The 17,165-nt window shown below is 42.2% G+C and overlaps 1 protein-coding gene and 1 long non-coding RNA gene across 3 annotated transcripts in view; one reads left to right on the forward strand and one right to left on the reverse strand.

The window, feature by feature from the left end:
• LOC139103283 (uncharacterized) overlaps window positions 1-2,515 on the forward strand; it is a 46,212-nt gene extending 43,697 nt beyond the window's left edge. For both annotated transcript variants that reach the window (XR_011545851.1, XR_011545852.1), the window contains exon 3: window positions 1,829-2,515. This is a non-coding gene — a long non-coding RNA (uncharacterized lncRNA). The remainder of the gene's footprint in view (window positions 1-1,828) is intronic.
• Window positions 1-17,165, reverse strand: part of LOC139103281 (leucine-rich repeat and immunoglobulin-like domain containing-NOGO receptor-interacting protein 4) — a 192,335-nt gene that overhangs the window by 45,365 nt on the left and 129,805 nt on the right. Inside the window, exon 3 of the mRNA XM_070657781.1 lies at window positions 6,963-7,001. Within this exon, the coding sequence (XP_070513882.1) occupies window positions 6,963-7,001 (39 nt within the window). The remainder of the gene's footprint in view (window positions 1-6,962; window positions 7,002-17,165) is intronic.

A 17,165-nucleotide genomic window follows, 5' to 3' on the forward strand; every position in this document is an offset into this window, starting at 1 on the left:
GCCCTTTTCGGCAGGGAATATATCCGAGCTGACGTCCGCGCGCAACGGCGAAGCCAACGCCCGTTGTAATCTAATAGTTTGTATCCGCAGTGACGTATCCCGATGCACACCGATGCTGAACTCCAGTGATACGATAAGGGAATGCGGTTTGCGATGATGGCATATCAACAACAATCGATCGAAGTCGGGGCTCGCCCTGGGTTTCGGATTATTCCATTATATTCACGCGAATAGATGGATCTATTATTATTACGTCCTGTTATTATTTCGCTCACCTCCGCCGCAGCGGCGAAACGTTGAGATTTCGCGGGATACATATTATATCAAATTATCGCGAGACCTGGTGTACCAAATTCAATGCTCTCCAGACGTGGTAATTAATTGAACTTTTTTTTTTCTTCTTTTTTTACATCACATCGTTTTGTATTAAGACTCCGCGAAAATACGATTAGAATTAACTTAAGCCGATTTTACCTCGTAATTATTCTCACTCTTCGTACTAGAATTTTTCGAAACTTCTCCCGTTAATTTAAATTTAATTTTAATTTTCTGGTAATTTATTTGCATTATTTCCATTGATTCCTCGTTAAACAGATTTTGCGGCGACACGCCTAAGAACTTATCGCGGAATTTGTTTGCTAACTTGCTGTCGAGAAAATTTTGCCGCTTACGTTATTTACAGAGCGCCGGGAAACGGGTTGGCCGGCGGGAAAAGGGTGAAACCAGATCGTTTTTCAATAATTTCTATCGGCCGTAAAACGATCGCCAATGGTCCGCGCGCGCTGTGTACCGGAGACCTACAAACGGTTTACGTTCTTCCGGGACCCGGGACGTCATGGGATTTGGTGTGTACGGAAAGTCAAACCGAAATAAACGAGAGACGGAGGGAAACGGGGTTAAGTTCGAAGATGCCGCGCGCGCGGGATGTTTATAGAGGATTTTCATGGGAAAAGCAACAGGGCAGCGTGGCTCGGAACTAAATGGGATTTATGACACAAGCGACACGACCGATGAGGTACGTACGGAAGGGAAAAATCGCTCGGCGCGGGATAAAAAGTCCGAAGAAAGTCCTACGCGCGTTTCCGGAAAAGCCGTGGTACAGCTCGCGTCCGTGCACCGTCAAGAATTCAACGTTCGTCGGAGTTTGTCGAGAATCTGATTGAGGCGCGCGCGAACTCGAGTGCATATCTCATCGAACAGCAGTACGTTGTGGTTTTGACGATTCTATTGGTAAATGCCATCCGTCACTCGACGCGATTCATTAATTATTTATAGGCGATCGCGGCTTCTTTGCCCTCGCAGAGTAAATCTTTCATACTTATTTTTCCTACTGTCAACTATTAATATTACTTATGATTGCAAGAATATTATTGGCACATCTGTCAATAGCCGGTGCTGAATAATCGATATGCATTTCCTGATTCCCCGACGTTTATTTAACGTACGCTCGCAATAGATAAGGTGACAATATCGCTAAGGAGCGCATTAATTTCTTTTACCTTCTATCTCTTCTACGCCAGTGCTGTAAATAATTTCCGGTGTCTACTTATCAATTAACGAATTTCGCGCTGAAAGGAAACGCGCGGAATCGCTTTAGCTTTGAGTGACCGGTCAGATTAATTTTAAAAAAATCTTAAAAAATTTGTGTGACGCGTAAATTAACTGTTAATTGTTACCGCTTAAAACCGACGTTGATTAGAGTCAACGTCGGTTGTCAAATCGACGACTTTCAGAATTACTTCGGCTTTACTTAAAAATTTTTTTTTTTTAACTGACTTCATTTACAGCATGTTACTAATTTCTATTTTGTATCTTTTTTCTGTTACAGAAATTATAGTGCCGTTATCGCCGACATCAGTAATTTAAACAAATCGCAGCCGGTTTGTCGGTCGTATCGGGAGTGCCGCTAGTTTTCGGTCGTTTTCTTTACGATAATATTTTTACGAGAGTGCCGAAAAATAACGCGCGAGTGTTAACTAATTTTCGCGATTTAAAATCACGGTCGGGGTGTTCGCGAGTGACTTGTGCGCGGAAGGATGACTCGACACGTCCCATCTGAGAGGAGGAGCAGGCCCGGGGGGCATCTTGCATCGGCGGAGCAACTTTTAGGTGAGAATCAATTCTTTAAATAAAATATTTATTAAAAAAAAATTTACTTTTTTTATTAACTTTGTTAATTTATATAATCTCTACATTAATGTTTTGCATTTTATGTTACAGTCACCGGCTGAACTCTACAACTCCGCTGAAGCTCATGCAGAGTGGTAAGTGGCATGATTTTTTTTTTTTCGTAGTTTTTAATTGAATTTTTTTAAAAAATAGCGCGCGCGTAGCCCATGGTTTCTTCTAGTATTTTATACTAAAACCACGTTAGTACGATTTTTATATTTTAACAAAATTTTATTAAAACCCTCTTGACTTTCCTCCGTGCTTATCTCTGCCTTAATACATTCCGCGAAAATTTACGTCCGTGTGGAACTGCGATTAAAATTACGACCTAGTCCTGGAATATCGATAAACGTACGCGAATTTGTTAATGGACCCTGACGATTTCGGATTTGGCATTCCTTCGGAGCCTCTCGCGGAAGCGAATCCCCGGATTTTCGCACCGAATTCTTCCGAACAGATGTTATCGGATTACAACGAGACAGGGAGATAGGGAGAGCATCGACGTGAACGTCAGATCGGATCGTATTTCTCACGAAGGTAGCATACGTATACGAGTCTGTGTGTTGGCATCGGAAAGCCGGACCGGAACAAACGAGAGAACTGCGAAATGGGTTGCCGGGAACAAGGTTAAGTTCCAGGATATCGGAATTCATGGTAAAATAGCGAAACGGGGCACGACGGTGGGACGAAATTTATGACACAGACCGAATATTTAAGCGCGCGGACGCGAGAAACAGTCGCGTAATACTCGCGCTTTTAAACCGAACAGCAGGTGAAGCTGACGAGAGCCCTTCGACCCTTCGGATTAACGCGATTCGATTATTTTACCCTTTAAACCACTTTTTCGTTTTTTTATCTTCCCTTTTTTTCTATTAAATTCTATCGAAAATGAATTATACGTACAAGTTTATTTTAAATAGCTGCAACTTTAGTACATAATTGCTTTAAACGCGCTTTAACTTGTGTACCGTCGATATTTTTAGTCTTGCGCGATTTCTAAATAAAACAAATATTTCCACGGCGACTTATCGGTTTTCGTATTTATCTTGCGCCTCTTTCGATTTCTTTTCCAATTTTTATCATTTCAGTCCTTTCGCTGCTTCGTATCGCTCGCATTCTCCGTTCTTGCGTTATTCTTGTGTGATGGGGTGAGGCATACGTATGTGTCTCAGAATAATAAACAGATTTATTTTTCTCTCTTTCTCTCTCTCATACTCAACATTTCTTTTCTTGCCTTTTTCTTTATTTCTCTTTTTTTCCTTTTTCTCTCTTCGATGCTAAAGCTCCCTTGAGACTCGCGGGGTTACACTACTGGTAAGAAAGTGTGTCTCTCGTGATGATGGAACTCAAAGCCGAACGGTAACTCGTGAAGAGAACGGGTTGCGCTAGGTGAAGCTCACCCACCATTGTTGTTGAAAGCAACAGCTATGTCGGGGTGAGGAATCCGATCGGGCCGCTCCTCGATCACGTATCGAAACGTCAATCGTAATTGTCGCGAACGGACGAAATCGATATCGCGCGGATAGAAGGCGATAAAGCCATGACGGCGGGATCGATTTGGTATTAAAATTTCACGCCGACAAGCGAAAATCGAGTGGATTACGGGAATCGTCAGGTTGAATGGACCGTCGCGCTAAAAAGGCAAGAACGTTAAAAATAGACATTATGTTCCAGTGAACAAGTAATGAGCTCAATACTTAACAATCGTCAATAAAATATGAAAATATACCGTTCATAACTGTATAAAAAAAAAAAAGAAAAAAAGAGAGAGATAAGTTATTAAAGAAAAAGGAATTAATTTTGGAAGTTTAAAATCCTCGAATTTGACATGCCATGAAAAACCTAAATTTACGACTTGAAGAACAGCCAGACCGCACATTCGTCCTGGGATTTTGTATTAAATAAATAAAGAGAGAAAAACACGAGAGACCGGCGGAGAAAGCTTCGAAGCTTCGGTTTGGGCAACAAGGTTAAGCACTGGGATATCGGAATGTCCAGCGAGGTAGAAAGGAGATTCGTACGAAATACGATGGTAACTGTGCAAATAAAATAGAGTTCCTTTTTTCGGAAAATCAAAGACGAGAAAAATACGGTTTCCTTGGCGCATCCATCGTATTGCGGTGGTTTAGCGGCGCAAGGCCGTTAAACGGCAGCCAAGCAAATAGAATGAAAATCGTTCCGGGAGAGAGTTGCACGATGGAATCGACTTCCCCGAGTGAATTAAAAGCGAAGGACGACACGTCGTTGTTGACGTTACGCGTAAAAACGAAACAAGAGAAGCCCGAGCTTTCAGACAAAAAGGATGGTTTAAAAAGTCCGTTCGGTAGATGGACGATGGATTTTTATGACACCGGACTTCTCTCTCCCTCCCCTCCCCCCCCGTTTTATAATAGATCGTCTTTAATGTGACATATATTTCATACATCATACCTCTTCTTATGCTCTGGCAAAAAATAGCACATATACCGAGTGCGTCACGTGTGCTATCTCTTGCGACGACGTGCGGAATAATTTCAAAAACCGTATATAAAATACACCAACATACATCGCTTTTATCAGTTTATACATAAAAGATATTAAATTGATATACATATTATAATAATAAATGTTGGACTAGTTATTCATGAATAATTAAATTTTCTCTTGAATCTTTTAACTCACGATTGAATTGACCACTTTGATCCGGTTAAAAACGGTATGATTATTGACTTTATTTTAATACGCCGCGTTAAAGAGGCATATTGCGCGGCAGCTTGAATGAATAAAATAAACGCGCCTTTGTCTCAGGTGTCCGAAACGGTAATGAAACTGAAAGCCTTATCCGTTCTACGTGACGCACACGAAGATACAGTTGCTAAATGTATCTATAGATGTGCATTGCGGTCGCGATATCGGAATTCGCGATATACGTATAAGGTGGGTGAGCCAAAGTAACCGCGGGAGTGCTTCGAAATGGGTTGCGGGAACAAGGTTGAGTTCTAGGATATCGGAATATATGGGCAAGTAACAGTGCAAAGCACAAGGGGGGAAGGGAAAGAAGGGGTAGCGCGGATGAAATTTATGGCACCGACGGCAGGAAAGATCCCCGAAGGAGAGAAAAAGAGATACGAAAGAGAGACAGAGACAGGGAAAAATAGAGAGGAGAGAGAGGAAAAAAAAAAAAAGAAAACATGTGGAGGGAAAAGAAGAGTGTACTCGAGGACGTGGAATAAAATTGTTCGGTCTTTACATAAAACACTAGAGGGCCCGTCGAAGGCGAGGAACGAGATACCTCGTTTTGCCGACGCAACAACATAATTCTGCCGATTCGATCCGCGTCGATAGGGACGTATTCGTCCCGAGGAAAAACGGGGAAAGACAAAAGAGAAAGAGAAAAGGCGAAAAAGAGAGAAAGAGGGAATAAAATAGAGGCGCAAAGCCGCTGGATCCGATATATCCGATGAAAATTCTCCTAGTGCGGCAGGATCGAATTCTTGCCGGCCGCGCTTCTGTCTCGCGCGGAATAATGGCACACTCCGAGGCAGATAATATTTAAGAAAGCGGTTTCACTTCTCTTTCTCGATAGGGACGGTGGCGGCGGCGGCGGCGGCAGCGAGCCGTGGAATAAGGATTTTATCGTGAATCGCCGTAACGATCGTCCTTACGGCACGATTCGCCGCACTTTGAAGGGCAAAACAGCGGCCCGCAGATTGGCTCGGATTCAAGTTGAGACTCGGGAACGACGGTTCCGCGAAGTACCGCCGTATACACTCCTTTCGGTACACGTTGCCGTGTCGTCGTTAACCCCCTGACGCGCCCTACTTTATCATTTTATCCGGAGATTCTACGCAATGTAGGAATCGCGAGCGATATCTCGGTTTTTACATCGCGGTGTAATCTGGCTCATCCTACCTAAATGTTCCACGCAATCAGATTTAAAACGCAAATGCTACTTTTCAGACTCCGGTACGCGGTCTGACAAGCGTAATAAAGTGCAGCGAAGGAATCTCGGTAAATCAGTAATTTCGAAAGGCTACGACGAGATAGAGAAGCGTGACTCTCAATAAAAACCTCTCGAGAGATTACCACGATCTTAACGCGATTTGTGCAATTTAATCGCGCGGTAATCCGTATTAATTGTGACAACTTCTAGCGACGTTTATGCAAACTAATCGCACTTTTATATGATTTACGGATTTTAATAGCCCCCGTTAATTTATCGTGACACCTGTTCGCTATAACTGATTATTAGTAATCGACCGAACGGCGCGCAAAGTAAGGTGATTACGGCGCGAATTATTAGTTAATTTAATTGGCCGCCTTCTCGGTAACGTCGCGTGTACCAGGCAAATGAGAAGCTAATATAGACGAGTATGTACTACACGGTACATATTGGACCGCGTTCAAATCGAAACTCAAACAATGCCGCGGACGTGTTTCCGGAATCGTCAATGAACGCTAAGGAATCTGTGCTAAATGTTTTGCCGCGCGTCCCGAAATTACTTTGAACTTTAGCGACCGTCTGCGCCGACGTTTGCTGTACACATACAATTGCGATACAGTGAAGCAACGGCAAACAATGTTACGTCAATTTAGTGAGATATCGATTTTGCGATTGGTACGAAACCGATGTCCGAAGTTCGGTATGTTTGTACTTTTATAAGCGACGTCAAAGGACACTATTGGATTTCTTTTGTTCCTCACTTTTTTTTTCTCCCCCCATTCCTCCCTCCCCAGAGTTGATGAAAAGGTTGTAATTGTTCGCGAAAGTAACGTCCGAAGTAAAATTTGAAAATAATACAAAAAGGACTTACTTCACGCGTTTTTTGCTGTCCGCTTCTCGGTTGATCGCTCTGAAACCAAATGAAATTGCACCAATTAGCAGTCGAATCATCATTACGGATACACTTCGCAGTCATATATTTAATTAGACAGCTGTTAAATGATAAGGTGCGCATAAATCGATATGCCGCAGGTCCCCGTAATTTTGTAATTGCGTCGGCGACACTATCGGCAAATTAATTTAACGAGTTTCCGTTCGCCGCCCAACGAATTCCTTCGAAATTTTCCATAAGGATCCGTAATCCCGTAAAGAGGTTACAGCAATGCGACCCTCGCTGAAAGTGGCTTTAACTAGTAGTAAAGTCCGTCCCTTGTCGACAGGAAATACCTCTAACCACGCCGTTGCAATCGACAATGCCGGAGTCTCATCGGGATTCCGATATATCGGTATTATAGAGGAGCGCAGGACCGATTGTAACACGGCACAATGTCCTTGTAACAGTGCCCTTTATTACCTGAAGTTATCTGAGTTACTAACACGAATTAAACCACCCGCCTATTCGGATCTTTAACAAAACTATTCGGAACTATCGTTTCAATGAAACAATTGCCTCGCGTTATTTTATTACAAAAATTTAATAAATATCGTAGGCGAGAAATGCGCGAAGAAAAAAATATCATTTGACGTGCGTGAAGATTTAATAGCTAGGCGGAGCATGTTACGTCTGTTGCGATATATATTTATCTGAGGTTTTTGAAAAACGTATTTTTCATGGCTGGTAATAGGTCACGCCTAGACCTATCCGGAGTATACGCCGCGCTACAAATCAGGACCTCGCCAGGATTAAATCTATCTCTCGCGAAACGAAGCGCTCTTCTAAGCACGGAGAATCGATCGTTGCGGTTTCGCTCGCTCGCTCGCTCGTTCGCCCACCGCGAAACAAATTCACGACGCACACCGGGGGCGAACGTGTTCCGTCGTTAAAAATGTAAACTCCACGATCTTACGAGCGCGGGCATGGTTCATTTGCCTCGTAAAAGCGAAACTAATGGTCGGCACAGAGTTATGTACCCCATATTGGCTCGCATTCAAGTCGAAATTCAAACCGCGCCGTGAAACGCGCGGCATGATCACCGGTCGGGTCGTTACGACCCCAGCTGAAACACGAAATCAGCTTGTCGGATTATTAACCCTTTCATTATCGAGCTGAGTTTATGCAAAACGCCGATGATTTTAGACATTTTAAAAGATTAATGCTTTTCCGTATTACGATATCTACCATGTAGACGTGAGATTCTCGTTAAAAAATGGATCACTTAGAATTCTGGCCAGACCGTCTATAAATCTTTTAATGAGATCTCGCTTTAGGTTTGAAAACAAAAATTGTTTTCAAGTTTCAACTCCACTTAAACGCGATATAAAATTTTAATCGTCACTTTATCGGAATATTTATATAAAAAAATAATTAGTTTGTAATTAATTAAAGAATTGAGTTAAAAAATTTTTAATTAGATAGCATCAAAATAAATAATTTTTTTAAATTAATATTTATCGATATAATAAAATTAATCGATAAATTTAGGAATTTCATTCCATTTAGACGTGTCATTCTCAATCTTATATAATTCCCTTCACCGCAATACAATTATTCGGATGACGAATCACAAATGTGGAAGTAACGCGCGCCTTTCCACGAATCGCTACGTTCTCGAATCGGCATGAAAGCGATGCCGCGAGATGGGCACGTGAGATCATCGCAGGATGGAACTTGAGATATTACTGCCAATCGCGGGAAGCCAGAACATCCGAAAGGAATTTTAATCTGTGGAAGGTATCCGCTGGCACGGTAAAGGATGTCGAAGGACACTCGTTTTAGAAACGATAAATTATTAAAGTTTCTTATAACGAAAAGCTATAAAAAAAAAAAAAATTACACATAGTGGCAAAGTTATATCTTTAAGGAAATTAATAATAAATCACGTGAAATAGTTACAATTAATTAAAACAAGTCAACAAATTGTCGCTCGTGATAAATTTCAAATGTAGAATGTTAATTATGGTAATTGAAAGGAGGTAAGGGGGCAGGAAAAAGTTATTAATTCTTACACGAGGAACAGTAGCAAGTGGATTAGATTCGCGTAATTAGAAATCTTGTCGCGTGGAACATAAATGGACTAGACATTTCCATTCCCGGAACAAGAAAACGGACCTTTAGTTCCAGAAATCTGCGCTTGCAATTTTCCACCATGTCCTGAGAGGAAACTGTCGTGTACAAAGAGAAATAAAATTCACAATTATAATTGCATCAAATCCACGATTGTGCACAAAGTGCCAGCAAAAAAAAAAAATAAAAAAAATCTCAGAAAATTACTCTTTGAAATTTGAAATAAATGTAATCGCCGATTCTATTATCATGTGAACATTTTGCCTAATCATGTGGAAGTAATTCCTTTTCTTTTTCTTTCTATTTTACGGTAAAATTATTTGTATTTCAAAGGAAAATACGCATACGTTTCAAAGATTGGTTGCTTTCTCTTTATGCTCGGCATTGATAATTCGTTCTAAAATGTCGCGTACACAAACGTACTTAAACGCGAATTTTCCTGCAAATATGGCAGAAGTTAAGAGCGATCGGGAGCACCGGGAGCAATCCCGGCCGTAAAACACCGCAGCCATGCTAGCGGTGAGGCGGTACGAATTATCGGCCGCGCGATTCCCGACAATTTAGCGATCCGCCCGTTGTGCGACGACATGACGACAACGCTATTCAAATCTCGCTCCCATTCCTCCCCCTGTCGTCGTTTCCCGCTCCGTGTGCGCCGTGGCAGTAAAACAAATCCTTTTATCCCGAGCGAGGCGTTTCGTCTCCTCGAAACCATAGCCGCATTCATCCCGCAGGATGTGTCCGGGATGAAGGGAGTAGAGAGGATGGCGCAATTCCATACCGACAGAGAATACCTCGCTCCGCCGCTGCGAGAGAACAGAGAGGTAAAACGGGGGAGGGGCGGGAAGGGGGGTGGCACATTGCGCAACGCAACACGGCTACGTGCTGCCCTATGCTCTCTCCGCGCGTCCTTTCCCCCTCCTTGCCGGTGGCTGCAGACGGCGCATAAGCCACTCGTCATTATTTCATCGAAGTCGATGGTGGGTTCAACAGGTATGTTTCCGGCGCAATTCCAAGTCTGTGGAACGGGTCGGACTTGCGGAAAAGGCGACGGAATAACAGAGAACAGCGCGGAGACCAATAGTCCTTACGTACGCGGGATATCGCAAAAGTGTAAGAGCGCGATCCGTCAACGAACTTGCTTGGCGCGGTTAGCCCAAACTAATCGATTTTATTTTATTAAACGTCATTATTTCTGCGCAATTCAGCGTTAAATTTTTAAGTAACCAATAAGTAAATTAGAATTTTTGATATACAGTTCTTGTTGAAAATTAATCGAGGAATAACGAAACCTTAATTACTTTAATTATATTAATTTGGCCTTTAATTATTCGCGTGAAATCTTTCAGATCTCCAGGAAAAAATGCATTAAATAAATAACGTAATTACAAAATAATTAAACCTTACTTTATTGCACACGCGCGCGGTGAATATAAAAAGAAACGCGTTTAAAACAGCTCCAAGTTCAAAGACAGCCACTCCGCATATAATCATATAAATTGAAAAACTGATTGGAGTCTCGAAGACTTTGCGCGCGAGCAATTAAAAGCTAATTAATTAAATTTGCAAAAATCAAATGTTAGAACTGGGGGGACATTTTTTTCAATATTTGCTGCGACGACGAACGGCGAATTTGATAAGAGGCTTTCGTCTGCTTTACTTTTAACATTTGTAAGATCCAAGAGGCATGGTTAATCTCTCGCATTCTCCTGTACACTTGCGCATGCCATTGTGTCTTTCAACGGTACATCCGATGCATGCGAGACGAAAGAATGCCGAATATCGAAAGCTTTGGCGGAACTGGCCTCGAGCCAGAGCATTACTTCCAAGGTAGGAGGAAAAGAGCCCGCGTAGACGATACGGTGCGCGAAACGGAGAAAGATAGGTGAGCGAGGTAGAAGGTGGGTGAGAGGGGGAGGGAATAGAGAGCGAGGGATGGTAACCCGAATGAATATTTAATTTCTGCATATCTCACCCCGGGTAAAGTTCAGAGCGACGGGATGGCCGGTTTGCTCCCAGGAGGGTAGAAGGAAGAGCCCCGTGTCCCTTGTACTTCCCGGCAACCCCTGTGATATAGAGTAGACACTCCCGAGGATCTCTCACTACCGCTACCATCGCTCCCGCTATTACCCTATTCCCGCAACCCCCCCAATCCTTTCCCAGTATCCGTAGTTCGCTCTCTCGGCTGCTTTCCACCGTGGTCGCTCGTGGCCGAAGGGCCAATTACGACCTTCCTTACGAGAAGGCGGTGGAGGCGGAGAACGAGAGTGAGCGAGATGAAGAAAAAAGTCGAGGTAGAAAGAGAAAAGGGGAAGAAAAAAAAAAAAAAAAAAAAAGCGAAGCGAGCGGGAACGACGTAAGGGGCGGACGAGACAGGGAGATAGTGGGGGGAGATGAGGTAAGGCAAAGGGAAAAGGCAGCGAGTGCTTGAAGAGTATAGAAGCAGGGGATGGTCGAGAAAACGAAAGATCGTGAAGAGCCGGGGGTGGCCGGGAGTTTTAGACGAAGGTATTTCCACGGAGATCTGGATCTTAGACTCGATGGACCGCAGACTATCGAGGAGAGGAGGAATATGGACGTACCGCCGACAGGGAGGGTCGCGGAGACAGAGGAATGGATTGAGGGTGCGGTCGAAAGTTTCAGCGCAAGGATAAAGGCGCGAGATCGATTAGTGCACCCAGGGTAACGAAAGCGTAATTTATAGCGAGGTGCGCAAAGGCGACCAGCTACGAAAATAAAGCAAAGTGGAATAGTAAATTATAGCGAGAAGAGCGAGAGAGAGAGAGATTGAGGTCAAAGAAAGAATGAAGAATCAATGATGACTGAAAAGAAAGAGGTTGAATTGGGCGCGTAGGTACGCGTGTATGGGTGTGTATGTGAATGAAAAAATATTTAATTCTGTGCTCTATCATTCACATAGCTCACACAGATATAAAAAAAAGAAAATATATATATTATATATATATATATATATATATATATATATATATATATATATATATATATATATAAAATAATGCACTTTTTAAATGAGACTCGCTCGATGGAGGCCAGATAAAGGAGCACAGATAAGGAGAAAAGAGCTTTAGAGAGCATCAAAGCCGGACGAGATTGGACGCTAAAAATGTACATAGCAATTGGACAAAAGAAAAAGCGAGACAAGGGTTAGGAAAAAAAAAAAAGCGGTAGTAAAAAGGAACATCGTCGTCGCGGCGGGCGTCGAAGAAAAGTCTGGAAAAAACACAAATAACAATCAACGGGGGAGATCAGCAAAAAGAATGAGGGAAAAAAAACACACGTATGGAGCAAGGGATGTCGTGACAAGTAATTCGGAGTGTCCAATGAGAACCCGGTTCAAATAATCCGACTTAATTCTTAAACCCTTTCCCAAAAGCGTATCCGTGACGAATGTTTTTTAGTATTATGTTGGGTACGAAGCGATAATAAGATACTTTTACAAGTTTTTCTACAAGTCTTTTTTTTTTTTTTGGCTAGATATAGTAGCAATTAAATATATTTTGTTATTGAAATATAATATTATTAGAGAGCTAAAGTAGTTGCCTAGAAGTTGTCTTCCGTACAAACTTTTTAATCCTGTCGATCCAACTGTCAATCTAGTACTTTAATCGTCTCCTCTTCTCTAAGACGCGCGCTCTATTTTGAATTTGCCTTGAATTTAATTATAATATATAATTTTACGTATAATAGTAAATTATAAAATGCGTACCTAAAAAATTTTTTTTTCTATTTTCTCTTGCGCGGAAGATAAATTAAACGTTACCATCTCGAACTAATAGGCAACGTCGCAGTGGTATTCCCCGTTTTAGTGTAAAGAGAAAAAAAATTTGATTATGAAAATTTTATAACTTTATATTTGGGATGACGTAAGAAATTAAAAAATATTACAAACTTTTAAGAGTAGTCGAAGGGTTATGAGAGAAATGCACAGAGGATACACAGTGGCCATTAGTGGTCGAGTTAAGGTAATGGCAGACACGAGTTAGAATGCAGATATAAAAAGTAAATAAAGAAAAAGTAAATGAAAATGAGACGAAGAGCTACTGGGGATGGGTGGAAGGAGTGCAGCCGGTGTAAGAGGGTGGAGAAGAAAGACAACAATGAAGACGAGGGTCGGGTAAAAAGAAAAGACGAATATCCACGGAGGATGGAGGAAGAAACGGAAAAGGGAGGGAAGGGGGAGAGCAGGAGATGGCAGGGCGGGAAGACCGCGACGAATGAAAGAGGGGAAAAAAAAAAAAAAAAAAGAGGAAAAGGGAGAAGCTGAGGCTGGTAATTTGGATCGAGTCGACCATCCACTCAAACCCCCGGGAACTACTGGCGGTCGACTCTCCCCCTCTTCGCTAAAATCTGGATCTTACTTGATCTAAGTAGATCTTAAAGTAGAATAGTTCGCCCGTAAGATAACGCGATGCGCGCACGATATTCGACCCAAATCGAAAGTATGTCGCGAGAATGTTCCGCTGTCAAAATAGGGGCGAGATTAAACGTTACGGAAACATAAATAGACAAATGTAAAGGCCGTTTATCTCGGCTGCAGCGTGCGAAATAGACTTTGGAAGTCTCATTAACACAAATGCCATTGCGTAAATGTGAACAAGTACCTCCTTTCTTTAACACCTTATGAATTAGAAAAGAGATAGAGAGAGAAAGAGAGAGGGAGATTCATTAAAATTAAATGATTCACATTGTGGGCGTAAAGACACGTTGGCTTAAGAATGCAATCTACCTTTAATTAAAATCAAAATATTTCCAACACAAAACGCGCAGTAATTTGTATAAATGTCTCATTACAAATGTTCGCTGATGCAAAACAATTTAATGTATGTCTCATTCGACAAATGAATTTATGAATACAATTTTGTGATTTTATTTTCGGACAAATTGTGGCCTTTCGAGTTGGAAACCTTTTAATCGTTTTAGGATAATAGCGAAACGTGCGTTTTGTAGAATATGTTGAAACGAGATTAGTTCGCTATCTAACTTTGCGGACAATTATATGGATAGATTGCAACGAGACGAAGCTAAAAGCCGCGGAATTAAAATTAGAATTCCACGGAGTGGCATACGACAAAAAGTCAGTATAAGGAAAAGGTAAAAAAAGAAAAGCGAAAGAAAGAAAAGAGAAAGAGAGAGAGAGAGAACGAACATGACGACAGAGCAATGAGGGAAGTATAGAAAAGCTGAGGAAAATACGAAGAGAGGAGAAAATGAAGGGGTAGGAAAAAGGAGCGCGACGAGAACGGAGATTGGTAATTCGGATCTAATCGAGTGCGACTGGAGGAACCAGCGGTGTCCATCTGGCCGTGTCTTAAATCTCGATCTTCCGCGATCTAAGTAGACTATAAAGTCGGATGGAGTGCCGATACGATAAGAAATACAGTAAGGAAATGGTGGGATCCGTGAAAGATAGCGGGGGTTAAGTTTTAACGGGAAAACAAAACTTGGTAAAACGCGCTCGAGCTCCGACTCGTCGATCGATACCGGCGGTGCAATTGCGCGGTCAATTGGTCGCGTAAAAAGGAAATGCGAAGTAGGAATTAAAATCGCAATTGCCGCGCGGACAGAACGGTTTATCTGTAAGTATCTAAGCGCGCTAAAGAATAAGGATCGAAATCCGTTCAGGGATTGGATAGAGAAAAGACAGAGAGGGAGAGAGAGATAGAGAAAAAAAAAAGGGAAAAGTTCGACGAAGAATTAACCGGTGTGATATACGAACCATAGCCTCCGCTCACGAATGTATACGCGTATGTAAGTATAGAACGCGCACACGAAGGAGCATACGCCTTCGAACGACGGGGCGCGAGAGATAAAATACCGCCGGAATTAAAATTACAATCTCCGCGGATACGACACGGTGCGGCAAAAAGTCGACCGAGGATAAAAAACCCCGAGTCGTCCGCGAGCGAGAAGCGAGGCGAGGAAGATGAGGCAGATCCAAAGAATAGGAATGCGATAAAGGGGAAACGACGGAGGAACAGGAGAGCGTGGAAAAATAAAAAAGAAGTGGAGACCGGTAATTCGCGTGGTGAGGATCGACCGTTTCCTCTAAGCAAGCTTGGGCACTAGCGATGCTAGCTTACGTTTCTGTATAATCCTTTCCTTTTCAGTATATCTTAAAATCAATTAAGCAAAGAAAGGCTGAGTCTGCGATTTAAATCATTTTTATCGCGCAAAATTATTTTTATTAAAATTATTTTAGCAAATACTTCGATGCTAAGTAAAGTAAACGTATTAATATTTGCAATTAAATTGCCCGTTTCGTGTATTTAATATTATACTCCATATGAAATCATAATTTCCACATAGCAATACATTTTTAATTTTAAATTAAGATATATAAAAAAAAGTAATATTGAAAATAAAAAGGACGGATATAAGAGAAGAAAACGGAAACTTGAGGAACACTGTTTTACCCCCTTTCAACGTGATATGCCCGTAGCACTTTCCAACTACGTCGACGTCGTATTCGGGGAGCTTACTGAGGCAGGGAAGGGTTCACTCCGCAAGAAACCCCCGGAAATTGGAATCTTAAATCGATCTAAATCCTCTTTATCGCCGAGGAGTTCTCTCCTTCTTAGAAATCGGTCCCATATCGCTGCATGCCGCTCGACGTGTAAACGTAACGACAACTGGTTCCTCATCGTTCTTCCATTATGAAACGGCCGTCTCTGCATTTGTGCGACGCGCGATCTCTCGGGACCGAGATTCGATCTTACGCCTGGCCAATCATGCCGGAAAGTTAGCCGATCCGGGTGTTGCAGTCCGTTTTCACGTACCTCCCTCTCACCCCTCTGTATCGCGGATCCGCGTAATTGGATTTGCGAGACTAAGGCAACCGTAGTATTACAGCAAATGGCATAGAACTCTTTTGTGTGTGTGTGCGAGAAAGAGAGAGAGAAAGAGAGTTTGAATCTCGAAATATCTACGATATCAATCTAAAGAATCGTATCAAGATTGTCGTATTAATAATACACATACTTATACGCCTATACATTAATTACATGCACATACGCAATTATATACATATCGAAGAAAGAAATATATACGGGCAGATTTTTTTTTTTTTTTTATATTAACGCGTGGTTTCTTCGCACGTTTGAGAAATGCCGTCCGGAATCAAAACGACCGCTCGCTAATCGTGATGAGACCCGTGGCGAAATGTGGCCGCGCATCGTGGCGCGACGCATTATTCAGCAGAACTTAATAAATGCGCATCCCTCTCCTTCGCCCGCTTTTGTCCCAGCGGGCTGTGAATTCTAATGGGTTTTACGCCGCCGGATATGTATATACGGAGGTACGGTGACTGATACGCCGACGGCGCCCGCTTGGTGAGGTATAACGCACAGTTCGGCAAATACGAAGTCGAAATTTCGAGGCACTGCTATATGTATATGCAGACGGAGAAAGGGAGTTAGGTAGATCGGTGGTCAGATAGATAGATAGCTAGATAGACGGATAGATAACTAGATAGATAAATGAAAGCCGGAGGTAGAGAGAAAGAGGAAGTGAGTATCCGCGATACTGCATTCGCCGCAGATTTGCCAGTAGATAGTCGATTACATGCCTGGCTTGCTTATTGCGCGCTTTGAACGTCGATGCTTGGAGACACGTATAACGGTATTGGTGACGCCGGCGAGTGAGAGTCAAAGCGAAAGATTTTAGCGATTTTACCGAAGCCGAAGGGCGATGGGAGCCAAAGGTCGACGCCGCGCACTCCGAGAGATCTCGAGCTTTGAACCCGAGCGATTTCGTGCGCGCGACTGTGGACCAGAATCCCTATTAGCAAATATTAATCGTACGCGAATGCGACCAGGGGAAAAATCTTGCAGATAAAAAAAGAGGATAGATCCGCAAACGAGGTGACAGATGCAAATACAGATAACAATATAAATTTCGTGTGTTATAAAATTTTTTTTGCTGTTGACGAACCAATTAGTATATTTTTTTTTTATATTAAAAGAAAATAAGACTGAAACGTAAAGCACGATGCGGAATATTATAAGAACTGTTGCAACGCACATACAAACTTCGTTTTTATTTATTTTTTCT

Source organism: Cardiocondyla obscurior, linkage group LG06 (assembly GCF_019399895.1).
Source record: "Cardiocondyla obscurior isolate alpha-2009 linkage group LG06, Cobs3.1, whole genome shotgun sequence".
In the NCBI taxonomy this organism is placed as follows: Eukaryota; Metazoa; Arthropoda; class Insecta; order Hymenoptera; family Formicidae; genus Cardiocondyla; species Cardiocondyla obscurior.